The 18,766-nt window shown below is 51.6% G+C and overlaps 6 protein-coding genes across 6 annotated transcripts; 3 read left to right on the top strand and 3 right to left on the bottom strand.

Annotated features, from left to right (window-relative positions):
- Positions 1 to 86: 86 nt before the first annotated feature.
- On the bottom strand, positions 87 to 1,047 carry A1O9_05458 (uncharacterized protein; the record flags this gene model as incomplete). The annotated part of the gene is made up of 3 exons (XM_013404677.1): positions 87 to 841; positions 890 to 944; positions 1,003 to 1,047. 3 exons carry the CDS (start codon positions 1,045 to 1,047, stop codon positions 87 to 89), a joined length of 855 nt encoding a protein of 284 aa, XP_013260131.1.
- A 441-nt stretch (positions 1,048 to 1,488) lies between these two features.
- On the bottom strand, positions 1,489 to 2,817 carry A1O9_05457 (uncharacterized protein; the record flags this gene model as incomplete). The annotated part of the gene is made up of 2 exons (XM_013404676.1): positions 1,489 to 2,372; positions 2,400 to 2,817. 2 exons carry the CDS (start codon positions 2,815 to 2,817, stop codon positions 1,489 to 1,491), a joined length of 1,302 nt encoding a protein of 433 aa, XP_013260130.1.
- A 1,022-nt stretch (positions 2,818 to 3,839) lies between these two features.
- Positions 3,840 to 7,909, top strand: A1O9_05456 (uncharacterized protein; the record flags this gene model as incomplete). The annotated part of the gene is made up of 5 exons (XM_013404675.1): positions 3,840 to 4,351; positions 4,402 to 4,534; positions 4,580 to 6,143; positions 6,194 to 6,390; positions 6,440 to 7,909. The coding sequence occupies 5 exons, from the start codon at positions 3,840 to 3,842 to the stop codon at positions 7,907 to 7,909; spliced, it is 3,876 nt and encodes a 1,291-aa protein (XP_013260129.1).
- Positions 7,910 to 8,630: 721 nt separating this feature from the next.
- On the top strand, positions 8,631 to 11,956 carry A1O9_05455 (translation initiation factor 5B; the record flags this gene model as incomplete). The annotated part of the gene is made up of 3 exons (XM_013404674.1): positions 8,631 to 9,119; positions 9,172 to 11,660; positions 11,713 to 11,956. 3 exons carry the CDS (start codon positions 8,631 to 8,633, stop codon positions 11,954 to 11,956), a joined length of 3,222 nt encoding a protein of 1,073 aa, XP_013260128.1.
- A 1,356-nt stretch (positions 11,957 to 13,312) lies between these two features.
- A1O9_05454 (uncharacterized protein) lies at positions 13,313 to 15,044 on the top strand (the record flags this gene model as incomplete). Its single annotated transcript, XM_013404673.1, has 3 exons — positions 13,313 to 13,478; positions 13,544 to 13,694; positions 13,748 to 15,044. 3 exons carry the CDS (start codon positions 13,313 to 13,315, stop codon positions 15,042 to 15,044), a joined length of 1,614 nt encoding a protein of 537 aa, XP_013260127.1.
- A 1,248-nt stretch (positions 15,045 to 16,292) lies between these two features.
- A1O9_05453 (uncharacterized protein) lies at positions 16,293 to 18,078 on the bottom strand (the record flags this gene model as incomplete). The annotated part of the gene is made up of 5 exons (XM_013404672.1): positions 16,293 to 16,962; positions 17,017 to 17,182; positions 17,230 to 17,628; positions 17,691 to 17,889; positions 17,947 to 18,078. The coding sequence occupies 5 exons, from the start codon at positions 18,076 to 18,078 to the stop codon at positions 16,293 to 16,295; spliced, it is 1,566 nt and encodes a 521-aa protein (XP_013260126.1).
- Positions 18,079 to 18,766: the final 688 nt, after the last annotated feature.

Genomic DNA, 18,766 nt, shown 5'->3' with positions numbered 1-18,766 from the left:
AAGAAGTACGTGCCCACATAGCCATATTAACCCCGGGTAGGCTATCATTCCCGTATATTTACCCTTGAGTATCAATGAAAACTGCCTCAGTCCCCCTTGGCGGCCGGACTCTTGTGACTGAAGAACAAGATCTTGATCGCGATTGCCAACCCGGCGTGCAACAGCACAACGGCCACCAACAAAACCTGGCTGATCTTCTTCTCTGTGGCGCTGATCACGGGAAACAAGTTCTTGACCAGGAAGAATACGCTGACGGCATAGCCCAGCCCGACCAACGCGTAGTTCAGACCATTCAAAGGCGACCATGACACCAATGCCACGGCGATCCAGAAGAGGTTGCTGTAGCCATAGAGTGCCCAGCACTCGACCAGCTCTAAAGACTGTGCACCGAACCAGCGCAATGCCCCCCACAGGCCTAGGGGGACAAACAGAGTGTACCCGTAGATCAAACCCGCTGCACCAGACAGCAGCTTAAAGTCATATTCAAAATGTTTCTTTCCCTCTGAGGCCAGCTTGTGACTGATTGTCCCGGTGAGGAACAAAATCACCACCACGGTCGTGGCAATCCAGAAGGGCCCGTACAGGTCCGGGTTTCCGTCCAAGGTATCGAGAAATGGAGGGGTGTTGGGGATGAACGGCAACAGTGCGGTGCGGCACCGGTGTAGCACGGTGGAAGTGTCGACGTCGAAGAACTGAGCGTAGAATGATAGAGACCAGAGCATGTGCTTGGATGGCACGGCCGAGGGGTCATTGGGCAGGTTTGCGGGATTCGTGCTGCTGTTGGACAGGAATGGTGTTGAATCTGCTGGGACCTTGCGGTTCGAAGGCCGTGTGTCGAAGTCTGCGAATCATGTTAGATTGAATCGAGATGGCTGAAGGTAGAGCTCACTGGAGGAATGGAACTCGAGGTCGTCGTCTTGTAGGTCTGTGTGGCCTAGATCGCCCTACAATTTATCCCGCATCAGTACTCTGACCCTGGAGGTTCAAAGCAGGTGGACTCACCTCTGTGTCGATGTCGACGACAACATCATACCCCCTGTTCGCCATGTTTACGAGATTGCTGGGACGTGGGAAAGAGGGAGATACTGTAGAAGGGGACGAGGTGAACAATTCGTGGATTCGTGAGGTTCTCCAAACACGTATACCTGACTGTCGCGCCTGCCAATGGCACTGTATGACAGTTACCGAGAGCGTGTGTCATTACAATTTCCAAGGGGCATAATGCCCACCCGGGTTGAAAATAACGAAAGAATACGCCGTAGCTATCGATACCATCTATGACTTGCCCGTCGCGCAGTCACCTCTACTGCGCTAATGCTTTATCATCTACCATTGTAGATGGATGATGGCCAACAGCTGCTGTAGCTTGTTTCGCTTTTCCGATCCTGAACCTGCACACGAGACTCCGGAGCGCTCTATTTCCCAAGAAATCTGTCATGTCCCGTGGAACTCATGAACATCCTTTCCCAACAAATGTGTGCTGGCGGCTCAACCTGAGCTTGACAGCAACCGAGCTGCCGAACCAAATAATGATTGGAGATACTGGTCCTGCCCCGTTCTACGAAGATACAGCGAAACGACAACAATAAACAGAGCGGCGGTCAACGACGTCAAGGGTCTCCGGTACTTGAGTAACTGTTTTGCCCGCTTTCTCATGAGTTCTTCCGACCGCAATTGTCGTATTTGTTTATGGCCTAAGATCTCGGCCTCTTCCAGACTTTGAGGCCGTTTGATGTCTCGAGATGTTTTGAGCACACTGTAAGACGATAGACGCCACCAGAGAAGCCCACGTAAACTCTCTGGCGGATGACTTCGGAACAGTTTCACCGAGTCCGCGGCCAGAGTGTCAATATCAAGATTTTGCGGTAATTTGGCGATCATATAGGTCAGTATGTCTGATTCACCAGGTTCCAGTTCGAGTAGTTCTGAGCGACGAGAGATGGTGATGGTGGCAAAGAGATAAATGCTCATGACCGGTTCATGTGCTAGGAGAAAATCGTACAACCGTGCAATTTCTCGGTAGTCCTGGATGTCATGGGCAAACAAGGAATGGGTCGCTGAAAGGGCAAAGCTGTTCTCAGCCTGTGAGATGTGATTAGCCAGCTCCGGATCGGCGATACTCACGACGGCCGAGACCAGCTCGAAATGCTTTCTTGCAGGGACGAGTGTTGGTAGCATGTAGTCGCGGAGACGAAAAAGAGACATTCGTGAGACAGCCTGGGCTGCGCTGTTCTGTCCCAAAACAAGTAGAAGAACCTGTACGACATCGTGGTAACTTTGAAAGTAGGAAAGTAGAGGATGCTTTCTCAGAGTTGAAATAATCAAGTCCGACAGCTGTGCTTTCTTCTCCTCGAGGGCCTGTTCAGACTGATCTAACAGCATTTAGCGGGTGGTAGCACCATTCGGCGGGAAGACACTCCAAACCTCTTGGATAGTAGACAAACGCTCGGTCAACGTCAAGTTGGACTTGATCCTCGTCGGGATGCCGGGGTAGGTTCTCCCAAGTCTTGCGAGATGTTCCCTGTAGCGGGTTTTCGTCTCGATTCCTATGCATGCAACCCAATAATATCGGCCCTTTTCGACAGTCAATGGCGTTCCAAGAGTGAACAGGGCCAGATACGCACACGCTTTTCGACGTAATTCATCGGTCAGGAGACCACCGGTCGAGGTTGCTAGCTCGACCAGCGCCTCAAAATCTGACCGTTCACAAGCCTCTTCGATGGATTTGAGCTTCTGCTGTGTGCCATGAGGTGGCGTTTGCATGACACTTGGCTCAGAAGAGTCGTGCATGGACTTGTCTTCAAGCAGGAGCGCCATGGCAGGGTCCACGATCCCTCCTATCTCCGTTGGATCTGGACCTTCTGCATACGGTGATGATGGCTTAGGTCGGTAGGCGGTACCAGACACCCACCAACAGCTGAATGATTGCAAACACGTACCGCTCCTGGAGTTGGAATTCAAATCCAACGACAAAGAACGAGGATTGTCACACGGCAGGTGTCAATGGGGTCGCCTGGGGATGGTTTGGATAAAGGTGACAGGTCGTAGCACAAAACCAGGCTGGGGGGTCGTCCGTGCCAATCTATCCGCTTTTTGAACTCACGACTTCCAGGCTGGCCTTTTGAATCAGTCAGCCAGTACTGCCTCAGTTGGCTGTATTCCGGGCAAAGTCTGTCATATTGTCAATGTTGTGACAAGGGGTATGTGGGGAGACCAAGGCCCCCGTGGATTGATGTCTGGCGGAGATTCCTAATCGGACTTGGTCTCCGTGCCAGAAGGTTTGCCATCTCGAGTCCCCGGCCTTTGTCAGCACTCTGTATTGTCAATTCCACTGCATCATTGATCCGCTGGTTCTTGGTTCTTAATTCTTGTACGTTGACACTTTACACAACCACTGATTTCCAAATTTGAGCCCCCCCCGGTTCAAGGCTGCATCGTGAGAAGGGCAGGGGTGTTGAATCTATGGAGGACACCATTGGATTTGGATGCGCGCATGGCGATTGCCCCTCGTGCTTGAGCTGCAACCTGCTGTTGTGAGCGACCGTGACCGTTTTTGAGCCCAATCATCTCGAAAAGTGTACAGTTCATGGAGACTCTATCCAGCCTGTATTCTTTCTGATGAAACATTCCGCTCTGGTGAGTTGAGTGCCGGTGCAGCACCGTTTTGCGATACCCAGGCCATCGGCGCACGCGCCCCGGCCCTGTCATATTCCTGACCTCATAAGACGCCTTGCATTGAGCTCTGCTCCTCTCCATCTCCATCTCTGCCGACTCTGTTGTTGTCCCATTTGTTAAAGTCTTACGACGCCGGCATCGTCCGTATCTCTGGCGTCTCCAGCATGCCCTCAATGGATTCAACTCCCTCTCTACCCCACCACTACACAGGCATTCTTTCAAGGACGTTCAGCTCCAGCTCAACGATCAGATGGGTCCTCCCGGCTCGAATTAGATCCTCCACTAAGAACGACGTGGTCTTTGTTGGTGAGACGTTTGTCCAGCTTCGTGAATTTCTGGACAGCGGTCAGTTGGCAGACGCAACCGCGAAACTAGACTTTGGCACTCAGATCCTCGCCGCACAGGTCATCTCAGCAAAGCTAGAGGTTGTGCCCATCATCGATGCCATTCTCAAGCAGGAGCGGGACCAGGAACAGTATAGCATACATGGACGGCCGATCGAAGACTCCCACCCGCCTCAACTTCTGGTCCTGAGCACATCTAGCAATGAGTTGATCTATGTTTACGCTAAAGAAGACTCATCGGGTGATGCAAGATTCGTGTTTGCAAAGAAATCCTTACTCCGTGGGATGAATCTCCCCATGAGACAATGTCGCCACATGGCGGTCGATCATGAGTAGGTGGGAAATGCCAGATAGAAAGACTCTCTCACTGAACTTTGCCCAGCTCCCGCGCCCTGGCGATAGCGTCGTCCAGCGGATATATTGCCATATTCAAACTTCACACAGTGGCCGACATCAAGTCTCAGGCAGACCACTGGGATCCACAAAAGCAATCTTCATTCTTGCCCTGGACAGAGGTGAGTGCGCGGCATCCTAGAAGCTTCGTTGACTGACCATCATAGCAACGGTTCATTCAGCTCGATGGTACCATCCTCAAAATGGCGTTCCTTCGAAGCTCGGATTCCGACGTCACAAAGGTCCTTCTGATTCTGTTGGTGGATTCAGGCGTGGAAACTAACCTGTTACTGTACAAGTGGGATACCCGGTCATCTCTTCAGACGATCAGACCGATGAGTTGCAGTGGTCGTCCATTGAAGGAAGACCGTTTCCCGTTGATGCTGATTTCATCAACTCGCCCGTACTCTTTCGTCGCCGTCATGGAAACGGGTATCAGCTACTATGAGAACGTCCATTCCATGGAGTTCAAACGTATCAACTGCCGCTTCACGAGCAAAACTGCCGGCCCACTCAAGTGGGTGCAGTGGGCCAAACCCAGACGACACAATCAATACTTGCAGAAACGCGACGACCTGGTCATTGTACGAGAGGATGGACTACTCCAATACTTCCAGATCGAGAAATCCTCAAGTACGAAATTCAACATGAACAGTACGGTTGGCCATTTGGGGATTCATGTCGACACGGCTTTTTGTATGCTTGCTGGCCCACCCGGCAAAGGAGGCGATATCATCATTGCTGGTGGAGACATGACCGAGGGAGGCGTATTCCATGTGTCTGCTCGAGGTGTCCCGGAGAAGACGCAGAGTATCTTCAACCTCGCACCGGTCCACGACATGATCATCGGCCCTCACGAAAGTGATACCGTTGTCGCAGCACCGACTCGACTCGAAGGATCTGATCGGCTATATCTCTGTGGAGGCAAAAGCGAAGACCGCGCGCACATATCTGAGATTCGCCATGGCATGGAAGCGCAACTGGGTTGGACGATGCCTTTCCCCGACGCTTTCGACATTCTGCGCATCTGGACACTCGAGATCTCCTGGAAAAAGAGCCTGTTGCTCCTCACGTCACACCCAACCACCACGAATGGAGTCACGTTTGACCTGGAGACACAAGAACTCGATATGATGGATTCTGACAGTCTTCCCGGGTTTGATCTCGACAACCCAACTCTCGTTGCAGCACCGATCGACAATAACTACATTGTGCAGGTGACAACAAAAGGCATCTACATCATGACTCAAGGTGTTGGTACTGAGATCAAGAGTTGCGGACACAAGGCTCTCGATTGTCTACAGGCTGACATTTTTGAGCGATACGATGTCGTCGCCATTGCCAGACAAGTTTCTGAGGGCTTCGAGGTTGGGCTGGTTTCATTTGTAGCCACGGCGGAGCAAGCGTTGCGTATCGATCCAGCACCCCGTCCTGCCACGTTGCCGGAATGGCCTATTAGCGTTTGTTGCGTAGACGTGAACGGCACTCGAGTCGTCATCCTAGGAACGACCAATGCAAAGTTACTAGCATATTTAGTCATGCCAGATTTGACACTGGAGCTGGCATTCGAACAGGAAGTCGGCGAATTATGTTCGAACATCGAAATTGCATCCATTGCAACTCTAGCGGCGCTCGGCCATCCTGATTCCCGCCTCACGATGCTTCTGTGTGGACTTCGAAATGGCATTTTGATGTGCTTGGAGATCAGGACCGATCGCAACGACAAGTTAAGTACGTAACGATCACTCTGGAATCTCTTCTCATTTCTGATCGATCACCAGGTATCCGATGCGACGATTTCTACCACCTAGGACAAACCACGGTGCAAATCTCCAAAGAAGGGACGAGTAGCGACAATATCGCAACCCCATCAGCACTCGTGCTTTGTGACTCTCGGTTATATCGGGTTACGCTGTATCAGAATAGTGCAGCAGTTGATTATGCGCTGAGTGCCTTGTGTCTGGCCAACTTAACGGCGGTAAGTTCGTCCCGTTCTGGAAACTGATTCATCTTCTAACACCAGATAGCCTGGAGAACTGCTACCCGAAGTCAATGCGGTTTATCGCGTTTCCAAATTGACGCCTCCATTCGGGGAGCCCGGTGGCCTCATTGTCTGTGCCACGAGAGAGGAGTTGTTCTTTGCATCTCTAGTCGCTCAGGAGCAAACCATTATCACTCAGCTTCCCATGAACGGCATACCGCAACGAATGCTCTATTCGAATTATTTGAAAAAGCTGGTGGTCGCCACTGAGAGGACGAAAGGTGTTCCAAGGCTGCTACAACGGCCTTACCCGGACATGGCAGAAAACCAGGCTCCAGATCCTAAGGACCCTCCGACTGTCGATCTCCCCCAAATTGAAGAATCGGTTCAAGTCAATCTGCGCATCATCGACCCTGACTGGAAAGAATCAGACGATAGGACATCGATCTCCATCGTCGAAGAGACCAATTTGCACGTGACCGCGCTGATCGAGTGGGAGTTGGAGCAGGACGATCAGTCCAAGGAGAAGGCACTGTGGATCGTGATGGCCCTGGAGCGACATGGCCGCAATGCCGACCAAGCAAGTGGCCGTGTTATCGCGGTCAATGCAAAGAATATCAAGAAGGGTCACGCGGCCCCTCATCAGCGGGTTTTGTATCGAAGCGTCAAGGGCAGCGTCAAGGCCATCTGTGCGTATGGCAGATCCTCACTGCTGATTGCTGCCGGGAACGAGGTCATTCTGCACAATCTAGACCTGACGGTGAGAAAATGGAAGACACTGTCAAAGTACGAGCTACCATCTCCAGCCACTTCAATCTCGTGTCAAGGATCGACCATCTTTGTCGCCACATCTCACCACTCTCTGATCGTCCTTGTCGAACGGAATGCAGAATTGGTGGAGCACAAGTCTGACAGTACAGCGAGAAACCTCAAGGCCGTTATTACTTTTGGGGAAAGCTGTGCAATGTTCTCGGCTTTTGACAACGAAGGCACTCACCTCATGGCATTCTCCGACTTCAACCAGGAATCAAGCCCGCCGGCGCCCATGTTCAGAGTGAACCTGCCGCTCGATGTTGATTGCATTCGGCTCCGAAAGAGCTCGCGCCCCGAGCAACGAGATCGGCACCAATTCTACGGAAGCACAGTAGACGGCACGATCTATCATTTCTCCACTCTCGCATACGACGAGTGGAAACTACTGCATTTCTTAGAAGAGTTGAGCCACATGGACCGCGAGGTCATCAAAGCCGTGCCGATGCGCAAACGAAACATCGAAAATACAGGGGTGGTATTCTCGTTCCCGACTACAAAGCTCTCCGACATGCACGTCCGAGGGGATCGCCTAGTCATGATGGTTGAGCCCGGTCCATACAATTTACGTCAACTTCTTCGCACTCCAGAGCAGCATAGGGCTTTTGAGAAACTGGCAGAGGCGGTTGTTGGGGAGACCGAACATCCCATTGAGGCCGTGGTGATTTGGGTGAGAAAGTTGTTTAGATTCCGGCCTCAGTGGTAGATTGTAAGAGGCGCTGGGATTAGGTGGAGCAATTGGCAGGGCATGGTTTACGGCGAAGAGCCAGGGCCTTGGACCCCAAAGGGCATAGCCACTACGACAGCCACTCGTCTCCTCCATGACGATATTGCTCTCCAGGTGCCTGGTCCACCAGGCTTTAGTTGAGCAGGGAGTCACGCCAGTCGCTTGGGGGGAAAGTAGAATGAATCCATAAATGTTTATTACGCCATAGGGATGACTCAAGGATAATCCAACGAGTCATCCATCCACAAGCTGGCCGGTGCTGCTCTACATGGTTAGATAGTGATAGCAAGTAGCACCGGCACTTGAGTGAAGGTGTTTTTTTATTCAGCAGGTCTGAATTGTGGACGGAGGGAGGATTCACCGCCAAGAAAGTGATACAACCGCCTCCCGCCTCCCAACATCACTCCGTGCGTTTATAACTAAGTTTGATGGTTACTGCTCGTCCTGCCCCACCAACTTTCCGCCTCTCTGCGCACCATCACCACATCCTTAAATCCGATTTTCAAAATTACTGTCCTTTGGCCAACCGTGGCAAAGAAGTGGGATTCCAGTGGATTGGCATCAACCAATCATCAGCCTCAACTCCAAGGACTTATTAGCCTGGTCCAACCGGTTCCCGCACACGACTTTATGTTGCCGCCTCTCAATCGCGAACGCTTCATCCTTTTGAACTCGTCCCACTCCATCACAATTCAACGCAATGGCGCCCAAGAAGAAAGGTGGTAAAAAACAGGCCGATGACTGGGAAGCCGATCTAGGTGAGACGGTTGATCCCATCGCTCAGGCAACGGAAGATGCAAAGCAGGCAGAACAGATTGGAGAGGCAGGCGATGGTGAGGTGAACGGTGCCGCTGGAGGCCTTCTGGCCGCATTACGAAAGAACAAGGACAAGCGCGCGAAAAAGGGCAAGCCCGTCTTAAATGATTTCGTCGACGGCGAGGATCCCGACGGTGCTGCACCGACCCCACTCTTCGCCGACCTTGATTCCAAAGCACCGGCCGAAGCAACTTTCGACGATGAAGAGGATGTCTTCGCTGGAAATTCCAAGAAAGATAAAGGTGGAAAGAAGCAACCGGAGAAGGCTGCGGAGGCCGATGATGACGAAGACAACGCAGGTGGCGGTCTAAAGTCGAAGAAGGAAAAGGAGCGTGAGAAGAAAGAGCGTGAGAAGCAGAGGAAGAAGGAACAGGTATTTCACTCGAGTTATATTGGTTTTTGCAGGTCTACTGACACGTCTTCAGGCTGCTAAAAAGAAACCCGCCGCACCTGCTGCTCCAGCTGTCCCTCCGGGCGCGAAAGCAGAATCTGCGAAGCCTGCTGCGGAAGAAAAGACCCCGACTCCAGCTGCTCCGGAAAAGGAAGATAAAAGTGGCAAGAAGAAGAAAGTCCCCGCCCACCTTGCTGCGATCCAGAAACAACAAGAGGCCTTGGCCAGACAAAGAGAAGAATCTGCCAGGCTCGCCGCAGAAGAGAAGGCTGTTGAAGACGAACGACTACGGTTGGAGGCTGAGGAGGAAGCTAAGAAGGCCGAGGCTCGACAACGGAAGAAGGAACGGGAGAGGGAAAAGAAGGAGCAACTTCGCAAGGAGGGCAAATTGCTATCTGAAGCCGATAGGAAGAAAAAGCAGCAAGCTGAGATCCGGATGAAGCAATTGCTGGAATCAGGTGTCAAAGTTGCTGGCCTCGAGGGAGATGCTGAGGAGAAGAAGAAGCCTGCTGCTAAGGACAGCAGAAAGCGAAAAGGACCGAAGAAAGAAGAGGTTGACCTTGAAGCTGCCGCTGAGAAAGCTCGACTCGAGGCTGAAGCTGCCGCAACAGAACGACAGCGGCTGGCCAAGGAAGCTGAAGCTGTGGCCGCCGCCGCCGCCGAGGCAGAGAAAGAAGAGGAATCTTCTGGCGTTGACGATTGGGAGAAGGCCGCAGAAGACGACGTCAAGGAGAGCTGGGATGCTGATTCGGATGAAGAGGCGAAGGCGAAGGCGGCGGCCAATGGCACTGCCACAGCTGCTGTTGGCCAAGATTCAATGTCCAAGTCTAGAGGTGAATCGGACAGCGACTCAGACGACTCTTCATCGGAAGAAGAGGGTACGGTCACCCAGCGAGCACTTGCCAAGAAGAAAGCCGAAGCAGCCGCTCGACGACAAAAGGCGCATGAAGAAGCACTTGCCGCTCGGTCCAAAGACAATCTACGATCGCCCATTTGTTGTATTCTAGGCCACGTCGATACTGGCAAGACCAAGCTCCTCGACAAGATCCGACAGACCAATGTTCAGGAAGGTGAAGCGGGTGGTATCACGCAGCAGATCGGTGCGACTTATTTCCCCCTTGACGCCTTGCAACAGAAGACGGCCGTCGTGAACCGAGATGGCAAGTTCGAATTTAAGGTCCCTGGTCTTCTGGTCATTGATACACCTGGCCACGAGTCTTTCTCCAACCTCCGATCTCGTGGCTCTTCGCTGTGCAACATCGCGATCCTAGTGGTCGATATCATGCACGGGCTGGAACCGCAGACCTTGGAATCAATGAAGCTTCTCAAAGATCGCAAGACGCCGTTTATTGTGGCACTCAACAAGATCGATCGGTTGTACGGGTGGAAGAAGATCGATAACAATGGCTTCCAAGACAGTTTGGCGTTCCAGAACAAAGCTGTGCAAAATGAATTTCGAGATCGACTTGAAAAGACCAAGCTCGCGTTCTCCGAGCAGGGCTTCAATGCCGAGCTCTTCTATGAGAATAAAGATATGCGACGGTTCGTCTCTCTGGTGCCGACGTCAGCGCATACCGGCGAGGGTATCCCAGATATGCTGAAGCTGCTGGTTTCCTTGACGCAAGAACGTATGACGACCAGCCTGATGTACTTGTCTGAAGTCGAGTGTACCGTTCTCGAGGTCAAGGTCATCGAGGGGTTGGGCACGACGATCGATGTCATTATCTCGAACGGTGTACTCCATGAAGGCGACCGGATTGTCCTCTGTGGTCTCAACGGCCCCATCGCCACCAACATCCGAGCGCTTCTAACTCCCGCACCGCTCAAAGAACTCCGTCTCAAGTCACAGTACGTGCACAACAAGGAAGCCAAGGCTGCGCTGGGGGTCAAGATCGCGGCCAACGATCTAGAAGGGGCCATCGCTGGGTCGCGTCTACTTGTTGTTGGACCGGAGGATGATGAGGAGGACTTGGAAGATGAAGTGATGGGTGATCTACAACAGTTACTTAGCAAAGTGTCCAAGGACAACCGTGGCGTCAGTGTACAAGCATCGACTTTGGGCTCATTAGAAGCCCTTCTGGAATTCTTGAAGGTTTCCAAGATTCCGGTGGCCAACATTTCGATTGGGCCAGTGTACAAGAGAGATGTGATGATGGCGGGCACGATGTTGGAGAAGGCCAAGCAATTTGCGGTGATGCTGTGCTTCGATGTCAAGGTTGACAAGGAGGCACAACAGTACGCCGACGAGAATGGCATCAAGATCTTCACGGCGGATATCATCTACCACCTTTTCGACGATTTCACCGCACACATGGACGCGATCAAAGAACAAAAGAAAGAAGAGAGCAAGCTCAATGCTGTGTTCCCCTGTGTGTTGTCCCCGATACAAGTGTTCAACAAGAAAGACCCCATCGTGATTGGAGTAGATGTGATTGAAGGCAATCTGCGTCCACTGACCCCGATCGCGGTGGTCAAGACTAACTCTGTCACGGGAGTCAAGGAAATCATCAGCTTGGGCAGAGTGTAAGTTCGATTGTGATGGAACGGGCGATCTGTTGCTAACCATCCTAACCAGGACATCCATTGAGCGCGAGCACAAGGCGATTCCGATTTGCAAGAAGGGCCAACCCTCGGTAGCAGTCAAGATTGAAGGCCCGAACCAGCCCATGTACGGTCGACAGCTCGAGGACAAGGACACGTTGTATTCAATGATTTCACGGCAATCGATTGATACGCTCAAAGAGTTCTACCGAGACGATATGACGACCCCAGAGTGGGCATTGATTAAGAAGCTCAAGCCTCTCTTCGACATTCCGTAGGCTGGAAAGACAAAAGAGGAAGAGGATGAGGATGAGGATGGGGATGGGGATGGGGAGGAAAGGCGGAGCGACGACGAAAATGACGAAAGAAATGGCAGTCTTTCTACTTATAAAAAGTTCAAGCATAGGGGTATTGCATTACTAGGGCGTGGTTCCATCGTTGCTGGGCAGAAGACAGACTCTTCTCATTTCTTGTATGGAGGGGAGTTCAGAGGGGACAGCGACACAGAGCGAGACGTGCACTTGAGATGAGATCAGCAGGCAATATAAAAGGCCGAGGGCCGAGGGCTGAGCACGTGTGTCTTCTATCCATCCCTCCAATCAATCCATACTCCATACAACCTGGACTTTGTGTGAAATGGTATGATGTCCTCCGTACATGCCGTAACATATATATATCTCTCGGGTGCGTGCTCGCTTGTTCCACTCGGGGATAGCGTCTGCCAAAAGCCGTTAGAAAGTCAGGAGAGACCACTAGTCCTGAATGGGGGGCACTAGGCGTTTAATGCGCACTATGGAGTCTTGATTAGTGATGGCCATGTTTGTGTTCGGAATGTCTGCCGAATAGCTGTCCCCCTACGGAGTACTTCCTCCCCATCGTGCTTGGACTCGTACTCGCTGGAATTGGATAGCGTGACTTTTCGATCAAAGTGTCGCCATCCGGAGCTGGCAGCAACCGATGGGGCTCTCACGCACCACGCCCAATAACAACGGCAGGAGCGGGCCCCCTTGGTCGCGATCAAATTTCCCTGGCCATTAGCTAAGCGGCTCTCAAGCCCCTCTCATCCACCCTGTCTAGGTGCTATCGCAATCCCCAACCGGAAAAGTCTCGTTGAACTGGACCTCGTTGTAGTTAGCATTTAGTACTGAAGGACCTGTGCTTGCTCTGACTCGTACGAGTGGTATGTATCCGTACTGCGACCCGGACACTCTCCTCCCCCCAGGCCAAGCTATTTGGCGGTGAAGTCGCAAGCCGTCCTTGGTCCTCCGTATACTTTCCACTACTTAGCCGCAAGTCAACAACCTACCTGACTATTTCTCCTTCTCCCCTCTTCCTCGTTTTCCTTACTTGTGCTGTGGTAGAAAAGAGAGAGTGCATTAGAAACCTTTCCACTCGTTTTCTCCAGAGTCGGTTGCTTCGCTCGTTGGGCCCAACGCAGGTGTTGGCTGTACCGCCTCTAGAAACATTCCCCTCCAATCGCCTCCCACCAAAAATTCAATCCTTCTGCTCAGGCACCGCGTCCTCATTCGACTCACCCCCAAGATCTCGATCCTTCTGCTCAGGCACCGCGTCCTCATTCGACTCCCACCAAAACAAGCACCTGCGTCCCCGACCTCGCCCACTGACCACTCGCTATGGATGTCCTCGCCAACGCCTCTAGCTTTGCCTCGCCTCTTGCAAATGCTGATTTGAACTTTCAGGCGTTCCAGTCCACGGGTCTTTTGGCAAGAGTCAGCGCGCAGTTTAATGTTTGGACCGTCCTGTTGAGCCTGCTCGTGCTCGGTGCTACATATGATCAATGTGAGCTATTTCCACATCTCCAAGCGGCCTTTGGGAGTCTGCAGCAGCAATTAACGCCTTTTTAGTCAGCTACCAGTTTCGAAAATATGGCATTGTTGGTCCCGCCTGGAAAATGCCCTTCATCGGCCCGTTCTTGGAATCGGTGAAACCAGATTTCAAAAAATACAAGGCTAAGTGGGAAAGTGCTGATCTGAGCTGTGTCTCGGTTTTCCACAAGTCGGTCACCTCTGCATTTGGTTGCGTTGCACCTAACTGACATAGTCCAATAGATTTGTGGTGATCGCATCCGATCGAGATCTCGCTCGAAAAGTCTTCAATTCTCCCGCTTTCGTGAAACCGACCGTTGTGGACATCGCTCCCAAGATTCTGCGACCGACCAACTGGGTCTTCTTGGATGGTAAAGCTCACGTGGATTATCGAAAGGGTCTCAATGGCCTGTTCACGCGTCAAGCATTGGAAATCTACCTTCCAGGTCAAGAGGAGGTCTATGATAAATACTTCAAAGCATTCTTGAAGATGTGCAAAGAGCGTGGCAACAAACCAACCGCGTTTATGCCGGAGTTTCGAGAACTCATGTGTGCTGTCTCTTGTCGCACTTTTGTCGGACACTATACTTCGGATGCAGTGGTCAAGAAGATCGCCCTCGACTTCTATCTGGTGACGGCGGCTCTGGAACTGGTCAACTTCCCGGTCATTATTCCCTTTACCAAGGCCTGGTACGGCAGGAAATCTGCCGATATGATCTTGGATGAATTCGCCAAGTGTGCAGCAAAAGCAAAGGTCAGGATGGCCGCCGGAGGCAATGTGACCTGCATTATGGATGCGTGGGTCAAGCAAATGCTGGATTCCGCACACTACAGAGAGAGGATCGCTCGTGGTGAAGAGGTTCCCCCATCCGAGAAGCCACCTCAGATCCTCCGTGACTTTACCGACAGCGAGATCTCTCAGACCATTTTCACATTCCTGTTTGCGTCGCAGGATGCCACCTCAAGTGCATGCACATGGTTGTTCCAGATCATGGCCGATCGCCCAGAAATCCTGGAAAAAGTCCGTGACGAGAACTTGCGTCTTCGAGACGGAGATCGCAACAAGCCCTTCGACATGGACATGCTCGAGTCGATGGTTTGGACACGAGCCGTTGTCAAGGAGACTCTTCGATATAGGCCTCCAGTCATCTTTGTGCCATATGTGGCCAAAAAGGATTTCCCCGTCACTCCTGATTATACTCTAAAGAAGGGGTCCATGATTATTCCTGCCTTATGGCCCGCCACTCATGATCCTGAAGCATATCCCAATCCTGACAGCTTTGAACCCGAGAGATGGATCACCGGTGACGCCGACAAGCAAGTCAAGAATTGGATGGTGTTTGGTACCGGGCCTCATTACTGCCTTGGTCAGACTTATGCTCAATTAAATTTGATGGCGATGATTGGCAAGGCAAGTGTCATGATGGATTGGGTCCACGAGCCGACAGCAATCAGTGAAGATATCGAGGTGTTTGCAACCATTTTCCCCCAGGTAAGACCAGAATCCGCGGACTTGACAGACCAGACAGCACTGACATGAATGATAGGACCATTGCAAGCTAGATTTCACCGAACGAGCATAGATCTGAATATTTGATTTATTTGTGTCTTGCGTTTGAGCGATGGGAATTCCAGTCCAAGCGTCGCGGGAATTCCATCAGTGTACATTGCACGCCCGGGACAGCCTCGGGAACGATGACAAACACCATTCGTCAAACAGAGGATCGTCTTTTCGGAACGAAGAGTCGATTCCCTGTTGACTCGTCGACCGGCTTGTTCTGGTCTCCCAGCCCAATGAGGCGTTACGGTCAGGAGTCCAGCATCCCGCCTGTTTGATCCAGGGTAGAAGAAGTATGATTATTGTACATAGATTTGGGAACCAGCAAGAGCTTGGATAGCTCTATAATTGGACGCACGCCGGTAATCAAATAGATTTATCGGGCTCCAGACAGGAATTGGTTGTGCATAAAGGAAAGTTATTATTATTATTAATCGGATATCCTTATCAGGATTATCATCAGGACAGTCGTTCATCCCACGTATGTAATACGATGCGTAAAGACTCGCAAAGGCTAGGAGTAGTGGCGATGGTAACAAACTAAGGGTTGGGCAATTCGTGATGCAACCCCTTTAGGGAACGGGGTGACGCCGCCCTGTACTCACCTCCGTCTCGCGCACAGACTGCAGTCATGGCAGGCCTGATCTACCTTTCATATTTACACCAAGAAACGTGTTATATATAGCCAAACCAAATAGTTTTCTTACGTATGTTAGGGTAGGTCCTTCTTGCGTAATCAACGGAAACGGCTCCTGCCACCAGAGCTGTTGAATGGCGCGAAGACAACAATGATACTGTAACCAACCAGCCTGCAAACCTTGACGTTGTTGCGAAGTGGTTTGCTCTATAGTGGAAAAGGCTAAGGCGCAAAGAACTCATTCTCCAACAGACTATCGTGGACAGACCACAGAATTGCTGAGACCGCAAAGGAGAGGAGTGGAGTATGGCTCTCAGCACCGTGCCACCGAACTAAATTGAGTATATTAGAACAGCTTGAGTAATTATCAACACTTCTACTTCGTTTGAAGTCACGAAGGCAATTTCTTTTTCATCCTAGGGGTCTATGCTTGTGGAAGCACGTGCTTGGAAACCACATGCTTACCGTTCGATGAAACCCATTTCGGTGAGCTCCATTGACCTTTCTATTTGCGAGGAAATTGTTGGAGATCAACCACCATCATACGCCAGTTTCTTCAAAATTCCATCCCCCGTTCAGCTATCTATGCACCTCTAAGCCGTCTTTCTGACATAAGCGACTGGTCCGACATAAGCGTGCCTTGCACGAAGTATGTAGTAGGTGAAGGCCAAGAGCAACAATCCCCCATACACGGCGATCGCCCAATTCATCTGAGCAGCTGCAGGATTCGGTACGGGAGGGAAGAATGCAAAGACATACACAACGGCGCAGAAACAGAGGGACGCAATGTTGATGGGAAGGCCGAGCTTGCCGAGCTTCAATTTTGATGGCAGAAGAGGGTGACCCCGTAGTCGTTTCCAGGTAATCGTCCCAATGGACACCATGTATGACGTGAGGAGTGAAACAGTGCCGACGGACAAGATGATGTTGAACGCGAGAGCTGAGCCGATGTAAATGCAGTGAAAGACACACGCCCAAGTTGCAGAGACCATGATGGCGACAACGGGAACGTCGTAGCCAGGTGGCACACGAGACACCCATCTGTGGAAGGGAACTCCCTTGTCGCGCGCGAAGGAGAACATCTGGCGCGATGAACCTGCCATGGTGGTCAGATTGGCGCAGATGTTGAGAATGATCAAGAGACATGTGAGGCCTGACGCTCCGCCAGCAGAACCAGTTGCCGTATTGAAGACTTGAATGATGGGGTAGCCAGTGGCTGAGGAGAGATCCTCATCAAGATCGCCCAGGGTGTAGAGGAATGTACTGGAGCAGATGTCAGCCTGCCGCGTACGCAGAAAGGGAGGAATCGCTTATTACACAAGCATAAGAAATCCGAGAATGCCGTTCACAACAATCGTCCAAATCATTGCTCGGGGGAGCATTTTCGACGCATTCTTCAACTCTTCCGCCATGTGTGCCGCAGCGTCTCCGCCAACAAGGGCGCCGGCATTCGTGATCATACCGACAAGACAGGCAACTCCGACTAGAGAGGTAAGCGAAGAACATCGACCAAGACTCAGAGAAACTCACTGCTTCCCCAAGGTCCTCCATCCACGAACGATGTCCAAACTTCCGAAGTTGGCGTCCGTGGGGCCATGACCCATAGAGGGACCAGAATAGCAAAAAAGCCGGCAAGATGGAGCACCAAGATGATGCCTTCTACCAGCGGGAGGTGCTTTGCCAGGAAAATATTGAAGAGAGCCACACAGATCGAGATTGCAATGGCCATCAGTGTTCCATGCCATCTTTCCGGCTGGTAAGTGTCTGGGTAGTTCAAAATGATGAGACCTTGGATGAGCGTGCCGGCAACATAGGCCCCGATCGTCGTTCCGACCTGATATCCTAGAATACCCAGCCATCCGATGAAGTAAGATAGAAGGCGTTGCACGTTGGGTGGCGCAAATTCGGAGACCCAGTGGTATTGTCCGCCTGTAGTTTTGTCAGTGCGTTCTTGGCAAGACCAGAGTCCAGAATGTCGGAGTTGGTAGTACCTGACGTCGGTGCCATTGACGCCATTTCCGCCATCGAGACACCAACCAAGATAAAGCCGGACCAGGCGGCGAGAAAGGTCCAAATAAGCCCGCCAGGCCCGCCGTTGCCTAGGCCAAATGCCACGGTCGACAAGAGTGTCTCCCAGGTGCTCATGATGATCAGGGCAAACCCGAAAATCGACACAAAGCCAAAGTTCCGCTGCAAGAAAGATCGTCAGTTCTGGCTCTCTGGTCACGAATAGTCGGCGGGGCCAACTTTGAACAACTGCTCCTTGCCCAGGCGATCCATGTCTCTCTTGTCTGCAACAGAACCAGTCTTGTCTCCGAGCAGAGCCTCGTCGTTGAGCTCACTGCTCGGGTCAACTTCGTATTCAGCTGACTTGTCCATTTCTATTGGATTATCTTCAAAGTTCGGCTGAGCATGTATAAGGCGAGCATAGAGGAGAGGAAGATGTTGGATGTGAAGGGGAGAGCTTTAGCAGGGGAATTTTATGCAGGCCAAGTTTCGGCAATTGCAAATGTTCTTAAGGCCGTGGCAACACCGCGTGGTAAACTAGGCTTCTGTTAGTCTATTTAGCCATGTTTTCCCCTGCCTAGACGCAGGGCATGGTTGGCGTGGCTGGCGTGGCCTGGCTTCTATAAAGATCGAAGGTATGTAGCAGAAAGACATGGTCGAACTCTGTAAGCGACCTGAGCAGCCAAAGGAGCATTTTGCGATTGATTCTAGCTCTGACAAGCATCATCATAGGCACCGGTTTTGACAAGTCTAGCTCCTCCCCACGTCCTTCTTCTGAGGACGAACTCACCTTGCGTATCATGCCACAAATCAAGATGAAAAGATGGAAGACGAACCACGAGGGTGTGGGCAAACTTGAACATACCCGCATAATGTATGCGTTAGACCTAGCCAGTTGCTGAGAGTCACTAGCGCCGCCGCCGGAGACCCCACCCGCCAGAAGTCAAGGATGAATGTGCATCAGATTGACCCTGCTTGGTTCTAGGGATGATTGCGAGTCGTACAGGACTGTCCCAGTACGGAGTACGTATGTAACAACGCATTTTGAGTTTTCCAGCAG

This window comes from Exophiala aquamarina, assembly GCF_000709125.1.
Source record: "Exophiala aquamarina CBS 119918 chromosome Unknown aczIA-supercont1.4, whole genome shotgun sequence".
NCBI lineage: Eukaryota > Fungi > Ascomycota > Eurotiomycetes > Chaetothyriales > Herpotrichiellaceae > Exophiala > Exophiala aquamarina.
Note: the sequence above shows the minus strand (reverse complement) of the source record. Positions and strands in the feature narration are given on the sequence as shown.